Consider the following 15,481-nt stretch of genomic DNA (forward strand, 5'->3'; position numbering starts at 1 on the left):
CATGGGCAGGGGTGCTTCATTTTAGACCATGTTGCCCAAGCCTCATCCAACCTGGTCTTGAACACTGCCTGGGATGGAGCATTTACCACGTCTCTGGGCAACCCATTCCAGTGCCTCACCACCCTCACAGTAGAAAACTTCCACCTTATATCCAACCTGAACTTCCCTGTTTCAGTTTGAACCCATCACCCCTGGTCCTGTTGGTACAGCCCCTGGTGAAGAATCCCTCTCCATCAGGGACTGTGGCTAAGTATAAACAAGAGTTCTGTTTGCAGGAGGAGTTGCTATTTCTTGGCTTCTTACACCTATTTCTGAAGATCACAAACAAACCATGAGACCACAGCTATTAAAATCACACGGCTTTACTTAGGAGTGAGTTGCACGGCACACGGTGGATTACTCAGTTACAAACCAGTGTGTTCCTGACGTTCTTGCTAACACATTGAACAAAGCCACTTCCATTAAAAACCCCAGGAAAGCTACATTAAAAACCAAACCCCCAAAGGCCAGCTGCACATTCCTCACTCGCAGAGCTATGCACTACACACCCCAGCAGCCAGATAAATGCTGTGCAGCTCGCCCTTCTCAAGCCGCAGTAAAGAACCAGCACAAGATCAGCCTCAGCTGGTTAACTCCCAACACTGCTCATACGTGTTTTGGCATCTCTGTGGGAGGGGAAGGAGGTGCTTTGGTGCTTGCTGCAGCTCTCAGCCATCCCGTGCCTGGCTGACCAAGGCCAGGTCTGATAGAGGCAGCGCCTGAAATGAAATGGATTAAGTTTGCTACTGTGCTTCGGCTGCAAACCAACAGCAAAAGAAAACACCCATGGACTTCCTTAAATCACCTCCAGAGCTGCTCACGACTGAGAGGATACAGCCCTCATCGAGGTATATTTAGCAATTAAACAAACAAACTACTTATCATAGAACAAGAGAATGGTTTTGGTTGAAAGGGAACTTAAAGCTCATCCAGTTCCAAGCCCCTGCCATGGGCAGGGACACCTTCCACTAGACCAGGTTGCTCCAAGCCCCGTCCAGCCTGGCCTTGAACACTTCAGCTATTGTTAGTCTCTAAAGTGCTGGAAATACCATTTCCCTTCTGTAACTCCAAATGTTAAGGCGTGCCATGGAGCAGGCTGTGGGGACGTCAACAGTCTGAGCTCATCGGGGGTGGCCAAGGTTATCCTGCAGTTCCTAACTTCCTGTCTTTGGGTGCTTAGAACTTGCCAAGAGCCTTCCTGTGCTTCTGGCCCCAGCGTCAGCACCCATGAGTGTTCTATTCCATACAGACATGGTTACAGTGATTCCCATGGCAGCACACAGCTGGTGGTGCCTCTGCCTGCAGACACCATGTGCCATTGCCACCCCTGCACCCCTCTTCACTGGCACTGCTGCTGTGCCCTCTGGAGATGCTTTTGCCCCTGTTTCAGTTCAAAGATGGTCACGAAATCACAGAGTCATTCAGGCTGGAGAAGACCTTTAAGATCATCCAAGCCAACCATAAACCTACCACTGTCAAGCCCATGCTCCCCAGCACCAGATCTACATGGCTTTTACATACCTCCAGGGATGGTGACTACACCACGGCCCTGGGCAGCCTGTTCCAGTGCCTGACAACCCTTTCTGGGAAGCAGCTTTTCCCAGTATCCAGTCTAAGCCTCCCCCGGAGCACCCTGAGGCCCTTTCCTCTTGTCTATCACTTGCTACATGGGGAAAAAGAGACTGACCCCCACCGTGCTCCATCCTCCTTTCAGGCAGTTGCAGAGAGCAATAATGTCCCCCTGAGCTGCCTTTTCTGCAGGGTGAACACCCCCAGGTCCCTCAGCCACTCCTCACAAGACGTGTGCTCCAGACCCTTCCCTGCCCTTTGGATACACAACCAGCAAAGTTTTCAAGCCCCTTTTACACCAGGATTCACTTGTTCCCCTTTCCCTCCATGACACAGCAAAGCAGAATGGTTCTGAGGAAATACCCCCCCTAAAATACCCCTTCCTGGTCTTCCCTCTGCTGCCCAAGTGATTCCAGCAGAGCAGCTGCTCTGCTGCTGTCCCCTGCACCCTGACAGTGACCTGCCCACTCCCTGTGTCCCTCCGAGGGCTCTCATCATGCTCTTGGGTTTCATCAGCTGGGTCACCACCACCCTGTTCTTCCCTGACACACATGTACAACCATGGGGCATCCATGATGAGCTCGCCCTTGCTCTCTTCTCCTTCACATCTTTCCAAGCATCAGATTGAAAGAGATAACAACGAAGCCTGATGTATGGGGTTTGCTAACTCAGGTGTTTATCTTGCCCCCTCTCCCCCCCACTCAGAAGGCTGGTTTGCCCCTCACCCACTGAGCAGCCGTCTGCTTGTCCTCCAACCCGTCCTCGCCCTGCACGGGACCCACGGCAGCTAGAACAGACTCATACAAGTGCTCTGCGTGGGTTTCCAGCTCTTCTGACTGCTTCGCAATCAAACCCAGCGTGTCCTTCAGCACTGGAAAACAGGAATGTACAAATTGAGGTGGTAGTAATGTGAGAATTCCATGTCTGTAAGCGCAGGGAGAGTGTTCCACTCACCTGGGAAGGCTTTGGAAGGAAATGTGCTAGAAATCAATAAGCTGATCTTCACCCCATCCAAGATGTGATGCAGAGTTTGGAAAGGGTGGGAAGAGACCTGGGAGGCTCCAGGTTAAGAGGGAAGATGTAGAAATAGGGCCTCCTAAAGGAGACCTTTGGGACTGTGCAAGGAAGCCTATCCCATAATGCAGCACTCAATCACTAAAGCCCCTTTGGTGACTGCAGATGCAGCCAACCCTTTACAAACCCCTTATGATGCATACACCAGGTCACCAGAGCAGCTGCTCCATGGGTGCCATGCCACAGCCTGGGCTGCACCAAGTGCAAACAGGGTGTGAAAATCACCCCTCCTGCTCCAGGCTATAGCATCTCCCAGCTGCAGGCTGACAGCATCCCACAGCCCAGTGGCTGTGCTGTAGTAAAGATAAAACCTAAGGGACTTATAAGAGAGCAAACACATCCATCACCCACAGTGGATGGCACAGCACAAGGCAAAGGGTCAAGGCATGATGCAGCTGAAAATTATCACTTCAAACCCTCGAGACACCTCAGCTCCAAGCCTCCAGATAGCAATGGACATGTAAACCCCTTCTTCCCATACAGCTGCTGAACAGCAAGCTGTGCCCACTGCTTCCACACACATGTGGGGCCAGGGATTTTGTGGGGCAGAGGCTATGGCCAGCATCACAGCTGTGTCCCTAGCCCCACTCAGGTGCTCCTCCTCACCTGGTGAATTTGATGCCATGCAGTTGAGGAGAGCTTCTCCCTTCTCCAACACACTCTCTGTCAGGCTCCGGTGGTTGGCCACATCCTTCCTGAACTCCTGGGAAGGACAGGAGAAGGAAGCACTGCTTAGAAGGGTGTTTGGAAGAGACACACGTACTGCAGGTTGTCCACGGAGCAGTTTCCCACATACAGCACTGCACAACCAATGCATCCCACATCACCCGCCTGGACCATGCCACTGTAGAGGGGGAAGAAAAGCCAGGGGTGATGCCTACCAAACAGCGGTGCAGCGATGCCTTTGAGCTCTTGGCATCTGGCAAGGGTGGTACCCAGCTGTCAGTGATGTCCACGACGTTGTACAGCCAGCGGATCAGCTCTTCCAGCTGGCAGCAGAACATCTGCTTAACAGAGCACAACAAAAGGGGTTATTGATCTGTTCCTGCAACAAAGACACAGCAGGGACAGGAACAGGTGAGCCCACGCTGGTTTGGGAAGTGCCTGATCCCTGCTTCTCTCCTGTCCTCCCATTCACATACATAAGCATCCCTAAACACTGCCACTGAAACCAGACTGCAGCCCTACTCCTGCTCTTCAGGAGTCAGGATTTTGCTTTAAAGCTGAGCTACTTCTCCCTGTCACTGTGATTTGGAGTGAGATACACCTTGATGCTGACACTAGAAAAGGCCCTTTTAAATCAGCGGTTATCCCCATGCAAGAGGAGGGGATGAGCTGCCCTGGTGTTTGCAGCTGTGTGCAGGATAATAACTACTTTATAGCCAACAGCCCACCAGGGCTTCCCAATTCAGCGCAGGGCTGGTGTGAGGAAGATGATGGAGGGGAAGGTGGAGAGCACGGCACCAGTGGCAGGATGGCACTGAACAGTGGGAGCGATGGGGCAGGCAGCAAACCCTGGGCTCCACAGCAGCCCCAGCTGCAGCTCCGGCCTCCTCCCTGATGCAGCAGTGCTGCAGGATGGATGGGCTGTGGGAAGCTGATCCCCCCAGAAAAAGTGAGCTGGGCTCCTGCTCCATCAGAAGGAATTATCTGCTCCAGTGAGCCCCCCCTGCATAAATTACACCCAGCTGCCAGGCACCAAACACCGTGCAGAAGGGGAAGCCTTAATTAACTGTGCCATAAACACAGGCACAGTTCATGGGAGAGCTTCCCATAACAAACCTTAGTTCTGGTCTCAGCCTACCTTAACACACTGGGCAAGGGACTCGCTCTGAAGGCTCTTCTTGGGATGCCCCTTGACCCGTGGTTCATTTAGGTACATCCCATCCAGTGTGTCTCTGAGACCAGCCGGTAGATGAAGCCTCTGCAGAGGATCCCCAGGGATGCGGCCACATGATTCAGTGTTCTCCTGGCTGGACTTCTGAGGGCTGCAGGGGTGCCACAGCCCAGCATGTCCCTCAAAACTCCCTCTTCCATCCCTGCCACCTGCTCCTCCGAGAGGAGCCAACTGGGACGAAAGGGGCTTCCTGCTGTTGCTGGGACATAGAAGTTCATGATGGTCATGCCCTGGAGTCCTTACAGTTAAGGAAAGATCAGACAAGAACCGGGCCAGCCTTTCCAGCTCCAGCAGCCTCGGAGGCAGGGAGAGGAATTCTTCATCACTATCCCACTCCTTCCTCAAGGGGAGCACTGCTGTTGTAGGTAAAAACCTACCAGTGCTTTTCACCTGCCCTTTGTCCTTCGGGAAGGGGCTTCCTCTGGTGCACCAGCTTCTCCCATCCGCAGCAGGGCGGCCGGATGAGCCCGTCCCAGCTGACTCCGTGGCTCCATCCTTAGCAAAGCCTCTTGAAGGATGAGAGGAAGCACTTCTTGTGGAGGATGCTTTTGCAATAGGTAAAGGTTCATAGGATGAGTGACCTCTTTTTCCAGGCTCCAGGGTGGAGAACCTCTCTGCAGAGCCCATGTATCCCCAGCATCCATTTTCTCTGCCTCCCTGAGCCTGCCCACCTCGGCCATAGATGCTGGTGGATCTCGACGTGCCCTCAGGGGAAAGAGAAAAGCTGTCCAAACCTATTCCCGAGTCGTGGAAGAAAGGGTCTGGCACCTTTCCCAGCTTGTATCTTGGCTTCAGCGGATAAGCATAATCCAGCAAGTCCTCATATTCCTTATTGGGGTTCCAGTGGGGCGAGCAACGGTCTGGAGACGGGGGCAATGAATCCGGCAGGGCACATGCCCAGTAATCAGCCTGATAGGATGACATCCCCCTGATGCGCTCCATGGTGCTGCGGTAGTCAAGCAGAGCACTGAAGGGTTTGTGCACCCTCAGTGCCTTGCCTTGTGCTGCTCCCCACTGGCGGCACAGCTCCCGGGTGGTGGTGGTGGCAGGGGAAGGCACATCCATGCTGGCCGGCAAGCTCTGGGATGGCTCCTCGGAGAGGCCGTTCTCTTCTGAAGCCAGAGAGGAGCAGCTGGATGTGGAGCGGCTCCGCAGGGTGGTCCTGGGGCTCGGTGGGGTCTGAGGCTGCAGGAGCTCCAGCGTGGAGGAAAGTGGGGATTGAGCTCCAAGCCTTCGGCTCTGCCGGCCGGCAACGTGGCAGCTACCTGCAAGGATGCTCTCGTCTGCAGAGCTGGGAGGGCTGGACACTGGTTCCCAACAGCCTGATGCCTTCACCTGCTCCAGGATGGGGGAAAGGAGAGAGAGGTGTATAAAATGAAGCAGAGAATCCAGACAAAAGGCTCCTTTGTGCTAGGTATGGAGATGAAAGCCCAGTCCTGGACCTGCTGCAAGGAGAGGCTGGAAGGGGAGCTCTGTTCTGTCTGCAGGATGGCATGCAGCTGCCTGAAGCCTGCAGTAAGGCTCGTTTTTAAGGAAAGGCATCCCGAGGGCTTGGGAAGCTGCTCAAGTCATTTGGCAGCAAGAGGCACTTATTTAAGGAGCCCTGTTCCGAGTGACTTCCTAGCTCCACAGCAGCAATATGGGAATGGAGGCAATGGCTTTGGTGTTGGAGCCCAAGCCCTTCCCCAGCACAAGGCTTAGCCCAGGCCATGCTCTGGCTGCAGGAGAGGGAAAGCCCTTACTAGGACAGAGCAGACACCAGTCCCCACCTCACCTGGGACCTCGTGGTGATGCAGCAACACCCAAACACACAACCCCCTCACCTGCTGCTCCTCTGAGGACAGGAACCGGTGTCTAACGTCACGAGGGGCATCACCACTGTCAGGGACTCCATAGATCAACGCCTCTGTCTCCAAGAGGCTTCCCCTTGCTCTGGGAAGCCTGGATGCAGATGCTGAAGACACTTCCTGGCGGTAGCTCGAGCCTCCCTGGGTACCAGTGGCCAAGCGACTGTGCCCGCTCAGCGCCATCCTGTCCATCCCCTGCTCTGCCCCTGCCACCCGGCGCAGGCTGTGTGTGAGCTCTGGGCAGTCCATCTCCACCTCTGCACAGTCCCACCGACCGCTGCTCTCGGCATTCCCACTCAGTGAGGCTTCGGAAAGCGATTTTCCCACATCCACAGCCATTGGGACAGGATGATGCTGAGCATCAGGCTCTCTGAAACACACAACACACGGTAGCAGCACTCGCTGGACCCCCTCGTCTCCATGCCAAGTAAAGAAACTGGGTATGTCTAATAACGAAGGGATAAAGCATTTACTGAGTCAGACCCTAAAATCGCACCTTGGGAATCAAGTGGAACAGAGGAAAGAGCAAACCTTGGTGTCTCAGCAGCGTTTTCTGGTTCTGAGGCCATGACACACAGGGAAAACCTCATTAAAGCCCTGGCTGCACTGAGAACAAACCTGTGCTTCAAACCTCGCTGCACAGCATGACTGTCTCCCGGATCAATGGCCAACAGCTTGTACCCCAGGAGATAACTGGGCCCAAATGAGACATGAAGTAGGACGTGAAGGCTGTTGGGATGGAAAGTTGAGGGGGTTTTAAGAGGCAAACTCAAAGCCTTGAAATGGAAACCACCCAGGAGTGAGAAGTATCTATAAAAAACAAGAGGGGGAGGCAGGAGGCTGTAAAACCCAACCGTGGCACTTGGCAGCTTCTAGCTCAGCTCATGGAATTAACTCCTTGTGCAGTTAACTAATGGAAAGACTTGCTCAATCCATGACACATTTTGAAGCCGCTGCATGGCCAAGCCCACTGCATCTCGCAGCAGAACCTTCGAACATGAGATGTGATTCTCAAAGCTGAGCCCTAAGTGCTCTATGCACGGAGATGCTCCACCACCACCTCTCACTGGCCTGGGGTGAGGAGCTGCAGCAGAGCCAAACCAAGGAGACCCAACAGATCTTGTTTAATGAACACCAGAGCAGAGCACCTTTGTTCATGCTCTCCAAGCCAGCAGGACTCAAAACCACTCTCAACATAGGGAATGTAGTGATAGGACAAGGGGTAATGGGTTGAAACTTAAACAGCAGAGGTTTAGACTGGATATAAGGAAGAAATTCTTTACTGTGAGGGTGGTGAGGTAGTGGAATGGGTTGTCCAGGGAAGCTGTGAATGCTCCATCCCTGGCAGTGTTCAAAGACCAGGTTGGATGAAGCCTTGGGTGATATGGTTTAGTGTGAGGTGTCCCTGCCCATGGCAGGGGGGTTGGAACTACATGATCTTAAGGTCCTTTCCAACCCTAACTATTCTATGATTCTATAACACCCTATGGGCTACCCACAGAGCACCAAAACTGGTGCTGGCAATACCCACTCCCCCACGCTCAGTCACATCCTCAGAGCGCTGGCAATACCAACGCCTCTTTCAGCAGCTCCAGCCCAAAGCAGGCTGCTGGCACTAGGGAAACACCATCAGAGTGCTGGTACTCACACAGCTAGGGCCAGGGCACTGATGGAGAGGCAGGAAGGGAAACATCAACAGCAAACTCAAATAAAGAACAAAAGAAGGAAGAAGAGTATTCCCAAACAACACTTGGAAATGGGAAAGAAGCTGGTACTCACATCCTCCATCAGCTGTTGTGTCACCATCTCGTTTTATGATCCCACCTCCCGGAGACAGGGGTTTTCCCATGGGCAGAGCCCGTGCACAGAACAAAGAGCAGCGGGGCCGTGCTGGGTCTCCAGGGGAGCCCGAATCCTGGCACCACAGCTGCCTTCCCCTCCCCGAGAGCCACAGCTATATTGAGCACGGCAGCAGCTGCGGGGAGGGCGAGTGAAGCCTGGGCTCTCCCAGCCCTCCATGCAAGCCTCTGCTGATACCTGGCCTCAACCGCTCCATCACTGCAGTCACTATCAAACAACCCTATGCACATCACGTCACCCTAAAATCAATGGCATTGCTCTCTTTTCCCCCAAAAGTGGTTGTATAACAAACAAAAAGGCGTGCTGACTGCAGTAAATGTAATTGATAATCCCCCTCCCGCTAAATTACCTACATACTAAACAACAGTGCATCATTAAAATGCATGTAAGCATATATAACTTGTTCAACAGAAGACAGATTTCTGATGGTAACAGAAAGAGTATCCCAAACCACTCAGGAACCCAGGAGTATTTCCTCACAGCATGTGTATGATTTCTTCAGGTATCCATCATAGAGACTGTTTAGGCCAGAGGTCTCCTGAGCCCCCGCAGGCAGTCCCTGTTACCTGTCAGCCTTCACCACCTCCTGCTTGGTCCCTCTGAATCAGTTTTGTTTAAACAGCCAGGCAAGCAAATATCAGTGAATCAAAGGCCAAATCCAACTTACAGGTGGTTTAAATGCCCTGAAAATCCCCTGAGATATATTTACTGGCTTTGAAAGCCAGGGCCTTGGCCACAAGCAGAAACGATGCTCGTTGGTTGGATGCCTCCTCTTCCAACCAAAACCTAATGAGCAAAATGTCACCAGGATGATAAATTACCACATATCCAATTCCAGGATCCATTTCAAAGCTTTAAAGTCACCATTTTGGGTGCTTTCCCCTGTGACACGCAGGTGATTCAGCAGAGAACATCACTAATTACCATGGCATGAACAGGCGCCTCAGCAGCTCTAACCCCTCCTTGCACCTGGCAGTGCCATACATCCAAAAACGACCCAGTAAATAGAAACCTTAACAGAGAGGAGGGTGCTGGGCACCCACAGCTTAGGACATAAACGCCTCAACAATGAGCTCTGTTGTTGGGCAGTGATTTAAGAAGATGTGGAAAAGGAAGAAAAGCTTAACAAGGCATCAGATTAGAGTTTAAAGTTTCAAACTGAATGTGCATTAACACTCAAGCACAGCACATCTTTAAGATGATGCCACACTGAATTCAAACATCATTACTTCCAACAGATGCAGCGGCTTGAGTCATGTTGTCAGCCCAGTAAAAACCACTATAAACCAGATATAAGCTTAACCATAATCTGAAAAGCATGTGTGAAACAGCATCAAAAGAAATGACAGGTCAGAACCCAACTGTTATTTCTATAGCCGTTTGCAGGAGCGCAATGGTTGAACTAATCTGAACTTTCAGGGCTGTTTGTTCCTCTTACGGAGGCAGCACTGCAGTGATACACTCTTCTGTGAGGCCATCAGTCGTTAAAAAAGGAGCAAGTGCTGCTTCACAGGTTCATTACATCTCCAGAAGCTAATTGGAAGCTAAAGAGAAACCAGGAAACCTGCCAATACACACGAACGAGAGTAAATCTGCTCCTTTCAGAATAAGGCATTCAAAGGGATGTCAGAGATTTGGCTTGTTTTCCAAAGTCTCTAACTCAGGCAGCTAATTTCAACTCACTTCAGAGGGAGGTGGGCATCCAACCACACTGGGATGCAAACTGGACGGGGAAGTCACACACATCCCATACACAGAACAACCAGAGTCCTATTTAAAACCAAAGTGAAAACGCTAATGCCCCGCAGTGCATCCCAACACCAGCTCCCATCAGACGTGAAAACGCTAATGCCACGCAGTGCATCCCAACACAAGCTCCCATCAGACGAGGTTTCTCACCATGCTCCACCAAACCCGCTCCATCTCAGAGCTCCAGCGGCGGCACCGCATCAAGGTGAACCCTGGGAAGAAGCAAACCCAAACCCTCGGTCAGGACAGGCACGGCTTTGATAAGGGATGTGCGACCACAGCCTTGCGCACGGCGGAGACTTTCCACTGCCCTTAAACCCGATGGAACCCAGCCAGAAATCCTGGCTACACCCGAGCCCTCCATTGTCTCCCCAGCGCCGGGGCGGCACAGAAACACAACCCGCGACTGATAAGAAATGGGGACAGTGGCTGTTTCATTCATTCCAATGGGAAAGGTCCACAGGGAACCCTCCAGGAAAGCGATCCCTCCACTCTTCCACGTCACCAGAAGCCGTCTAAGATCCACACAAAACCCAACGGACAACACAGGCTCTGTCCCAGCCTGAGACCTCCCTCTGCCCTTAGGCATCATCCCTTGGCTGATGGACTCCAACAATGGCAGAGTCTGCTGATAGAGATTTCTGTCTCCACCAGCTCTGGTTTTCTTGTAGTTCGGGGGGTTTTGGGTCTGTTCACACGCTCTTGCCTTTCAGGCCTGCGGGATGGGAGGTTTGGTACTTTTAGCTCCTTTTCTGACACGCTTTCTGCCCGAAAAGCCTTCCCAAAGCTGGAAACTCGCACATTAAACACAACAATTCCGACACAAAGGCAGCCAGCGGAGAAGGCACCGAACCCTGGGGTGCCCTGAACTGCTGGGGCACGGACAGGACGCGCTGCAGGTAACGGGAACGGACTCCCGAAGGGAATAACGGGCTCCCGAAGGGAATGCCGCCCGCTCTGCCGCCGCCCGCTCTGCCCCTCCCGCACACCGGAACCCCGAGCAGAACCCCCCCCATCCATACCCGGGCACCGCCGCGCCCCGGCCCGCACCTACCGAGCGGCGGCCCCATCGCCCCGCCCACCGCATGCGTCCCAACCAATGGGAGCGCGGGGTTGTACGTCACACAAGGGGCCCCTGAGGAGCGACAGCCAATGGGAGCGCAGCGTGGCGCTGAGGCCAGTGGCGGGGTCACCACGGCCCCGGTCCGGGTTCTCCTTCCGGTCCCGGTCGGGCTGGGGCGGAGCGCAGCGCAGCGCAGCGGGCACCGGGGGCTGAGGAGCCCCAGGACCGGGTGTTGGTGCCGGAGCAGCGGCCCCGGTAGTGCCGTTGTGGAGCCCCCGGGACCGGGTGCTGGAGCAGCGGCCCCTGCAGTGCCGTTGAGGAGCCGCGGCAGCCGCAGCCTGCCTCCCTTGCCCTGTGCATTGACCTTCCCGGCCGAGCCCTGCACTGGCGGCCGCTGCCCGTGTGGCCGCGAGGTTCCTACAAGTGGTGTTGGGTGGGCGGTGGCTGTACGTGCAATGGGAAGGGAGTTTAGCATCCTACAAGGACAAGGCAAAGTGCACTAAGCCCTGGGCAAGAGCTTCATGCAGTGCAGCAAAGGGGGTCTGGTTCAGGATGAGGGGCTGCCCATCGGTGCCAATGGTGCCTGGCATGTCAGAGCAGACTTTAAAGTTACAATGTGCAGTAATTAATGGTTGAACGCAGCACCTCTGTTTCTAAGCAGATGCCACGTTAAATACAAAGTGATGTTGAGCATAATTACATCCGTTAGACTGGAGGTTTACCCAGTGTTCTGGGTAGATGCTCACACCACAGGTTTGAAACAGGCAGCTCTGGGGCTCTACCTGACCTTTCTTTGGTGGATGGAGCACCCGTATCCCACGGAAAATACAAACCTTTCCCCTTGTTTGTGACCAGAGACTGATCCTGGTTTTTGTCTGCATCACCTGCTCCTGGAGCTTGTTTCTTATATAATGCTGGGATTTCCTAGAGGTCAGTTATCTGATAAAGCAATCTGTGCATGACATTGCTGCCAGCTTTAGGCTGTGAAGGACCAAAGAGACCTCTTCAGGGTCGCTCAGGTAGGTATCCCAAGTCCCTGGCTACTGCTACTGGCCACGCTGCTCACCCCTGCAGCGTATTTCAGTCTGCTGCCTTAACACAGGTTTACTCTACTGACCTCAATGGAACCGGTCTCATTTACCATCTGGGAGGACCTCCTTTAAAGGAACAGAGAGTGGGAATATGAGATTCAGGGCTGCTTCAGAAAGCAGAGCTATAATGGTACTGTGTAACATGGCACGGTGCTCTCAGCAGAACTCACACCCCGCATCATCTCTATTCCTGCACAACAGTTCTGTATCTGGGGTTCCTCTGATGAATGCTACAGCTGCACATCCATCCCCTGCCTCGGATGCACGCTTCTGAGCGCTGGCTTTTCCTTGGAATTCACACAGGCAGAGCCCCTGTGAACGAGAAGCTCTTTCTAATGTTGTTTATTGCTTGTTCTCCAGGGAACCGGTTGCCTGCCAGCAGAGGCCGCGCTGATCTCGGGCTGAAGCAAACACGGATAGATCATGATTCATACCCGGGCTCGGCTGTTTTTAGCTGGTTTAAGTTACTCGCAAGCTGCCAGACATTGTTCTCGAAGCTGAATAGCGCTCGGCTGCGGGCTCAGCCCCGGCAGGAAAGGTTTGTGTCCTGTTCCGCCTCCGATCAAACGAGTGCCAGGATGTCTGCAAGAACAGCCAGAATCGTTCCCCTCTCCTTGGGCTCACACTGGGAGGCTGTCTATAAACAAAGGGGAATAAACTGGTGATCTAAAGGAGAGAGTATTTAAAAGCTCAGGGAATGCTGGTGGTTCTTTCCTGCTGACATCTGGCCTTCTTTGTTAGGAACTCTGCTGAAGAGTCACTAATGTATTTGATCTATAATGCAGGGTCAGACGCAGCCAAACTCCCACCCAAAGTCACTGAAGGCTGGCAAAGACTAACATGGATATTTTCTTGCTGATTTTAGACCTCAAGATTGTTTCAGGCCTGTGTTTTTTAGCAAGAAGGTTCCCCAGCAAAGACAAATGATTTTACTGCATCCATGGATGCAATCATAGAATCATAGAATAGTTAGGGTTGGAAAGGACCTTAAGATCATCCAGTTCCAGCTCCCCTGCCATGGGCAGGGACACCTCACACTAAACCATGTCACCCAAGGCTCTGTCCAACCTGGCCTTGAACACTGCCAGGGATGGAGCATTCACAGCTTCCCTGGGCAACCCATTCCAGTGCCTCACCACCCTTACAGTAAAGGATTTCTTCCTTATATCTAAACTTCTGCTGTTTAAGTTTGAACCCATTACCCTTTGTCCTATCACTACAGTCCCTAATGAATAGTCCCTCACCAGCATCCCTATAGGCCCTCTTCAGACACTGGAAGGCTGCTCTGAGGTCTCCACGCAGCCTTCTCCAGGCTGAACAGCCCCAACTTTCTCAGCCTGTCTTCATACAGGAGGTGCTCCAGTCCCCTGATCATCCTCGTGGCCTCCTCTGGACTTGTTCCAACAGTTCCATGTCCTTTTTATGTTGAGGACAGCAGAACTGCACACAATGCTCCAAGTGAGGTCTCACGAGAGCAGTAACCCCCACACCTATAATGTGAAGTAGAGCTTGCACACAATGATCACATTTGAAAGTGGCTCATTTCTAGTATATATGAGAAGCTGGGATAGGAAGAATCATGTTCTTCAAAAACTTCTGCCTTCTTGATGGGAATACCCATGTTTTTGTACAGAACCGGATCCATCAGGAGCACCAGCTGTGTGTATCCAGAGTTTCAATATTCCCATAACCAATGCTGTGCTGATATCCAGAACTTTTGGCACATCAGTTTGTAATTTGCTTCTACCTTAGATGGTCTCACACTACAAGCCAGACAGTTAATAGTCTGCGATGAAACCTGAGGCCTGGACGTGCACCATATGCTCTTGAATAGCATCTACACTATCTTTGGCATCAGATTTCAGTCTCACAATGCAAGTGTTTGGGATGGATGAGATGTGAGCAAATGCAGGGCATGGACCTGACCTATTTGTTCGCAGGGCGTTGCTAGCAATATTGCTAGAGTACTGCAGGGGACAGAAAATCTGGTTGTAATCACTTTGCCATCTCTTGGCGTTATCTATGGGGAGGATTTGCCCACATTTGGAAGATCATTCCATTTCTGATGCTGTGCCTCAGAGAGACAGAGAGTTAATATTGCATGTAACCTGTTAGTACACCTGCCTATCTTCCGGTGTTATCATCCAGATGGGAAGGAGTTGCCGCAAGCTGCCTTTGCTTCTGTTGGCTACATAGAAGTGTTGATATTATTCCTCTCCTGTGTTAAAGCTGCTCAGGCACTGATTTACAAAAATACCTATGTTGCAAGCCAACAGCAATGCATTCCAGCTCCGTAAGGACAGCTCGGCTGGCAAACTCTCTCTGCTTAACCCCTCTCTCAAAGGTGGTTACAGGGAGAGGTCCTTCTTCTCTTGAGGCTAACAGCCCTTTTCTTTCCCCCACAAGTCAGGATTTCCACATCTTGGACTGTTCCCCTTGTTCTCCTCCTGATTCTCACTCTTTGGGCCACATTTCTTTAATACTTAACACCTAAATCTGGTTCAAAACTCCAGCATGGGCTTGGCTATAATTAGGCAAAACTGTTATGATAGTCCAGGATGCATTCCTGTTTACACACCCTGGTATAGTATCTGCCTTATTCATAGCATAGGGCTTGACTCATGCTTCTGACTGTCCTTAACTTCTTGACCCTGCTCCTTAACGTACCATTTTCCACCAGTATTAGTGCAGTTACATCTAGATTCATTTCCATGTTTCCCAGACCCTCTCCCAGTTCTTTTGTTGCTATGAATTTCAGCCCTGTGCTTTTCCATGTTCCCAGACCTTTCCATCCAGATGGGACCTGCAGATTTTCTCTGGTCCAACATTTGTATCACTAATTGACTAATTATGGTCCTAGACCTACAGAAGGCACCTGAGGAATCCAGTCCTTCAGCTGGACAGTCGCTGTAGTAGTGTCTAAATAAGCAGGTTCAAACTGAGCCATGTTGCTATAGTTTCTTCATGAAGTTATGTAACAGCTCATTGAAATCCTTTCAGTCTTTCCCTCACTCTTGTAGAGCACCATAGTTACCACTGCACTATTGCTAAATATTCCCTAAAAAAGGTGGCTTCTGCTTTTTCTTCCTGATTTTGGAGAAGCACCTGAAAATAAGACTGAAGCACACCCAAGGCAGCTGAACAAATGAAACATGTAAAGCAGGATTAATAAAGAACAGAGGGAAAACTAGAGTGACATCTGTTTTAGTGCCAACATTGAAGTGCACAGCAATGAGCTTCAGTGCCAGCAGCTGGGCAGCTTCAGAGCTTTATCGTTCAGTTGCTCAGCTGG

At 51.9% G+C, this 15,481-nt stretch overlaps 1 protein-coding gene across 4 annotated transcripts; it reads right to left on the bottom strand.

The window, feature by feature from the left end:
- Positions 1 to 361: 361 nt before the first annotated feature.
- Positions 362 to 11,124, bottom strand: CEP68 (centrosomal protein 68). Of its 4 annotated transcripts, XM_034061214.1 has the most exons (8): positions 11,090 to 11,124; positions 10,186 to 10,247; positions 6,403 to 6,796; positions 4,487 to 5,914; positions 3,564 to 3,686; positions 3,289 to 3,385; positions 2,334 to 2,479; positions 362 to 758 (listed from the first exon to the last, which is right to left on the bottom strand). In XM_034061214.1, the coding sequence occupies exons 3-8, from the start codon at positions 6,763 to 6,765 to the stop codon at positions 708 to 710; spliced, it is 2,208 nt and encodes a 735-aa protein (XP_033917105.1). In that variant the 5' UTR covers positions 6,766 to 6,796; positions 10,186 to 10,247; positions 11,090 to 11,124; the 3' UTR covers positions 362 to 707. The 4 variants fall into 4 exon arrangements, with proteins under 4 accessions (XP_033917105.1, XP_033917108.1, XP_033917109.1 ...); XM_034061217.1 differs by lacking the exon at positions 10,186 to 10,247 and having other exon boundaries at positions 11,090 to 11,106; XM_034061218.1 differs by lacking the exons at positions 10,186 to 10,247; positions 11,090 to 11,124 and adding an exon at positions 11,058 to 11,071.
- Between the last annotated feature and the right edge of the window lie 4,357 nt (positions 11,125 to 15,481).

The sequence above is a fragment of the Melopsittacus undulatus genome, chromosome 3 (genome assembly GCF_012275295.1).
Source record: "Melopsittacus undulatus isolate bMelUnd1 chromosome 3, bMelUnd1.mat.Z, whole genome shotgun sequence".
NCBI classification, from domain to species: Eukaryota; Metazoa; Chordata; class Aves; order Psittaciformes; family Psittaculidae; genus Melopsittacus; species Melopsittacus undulatus.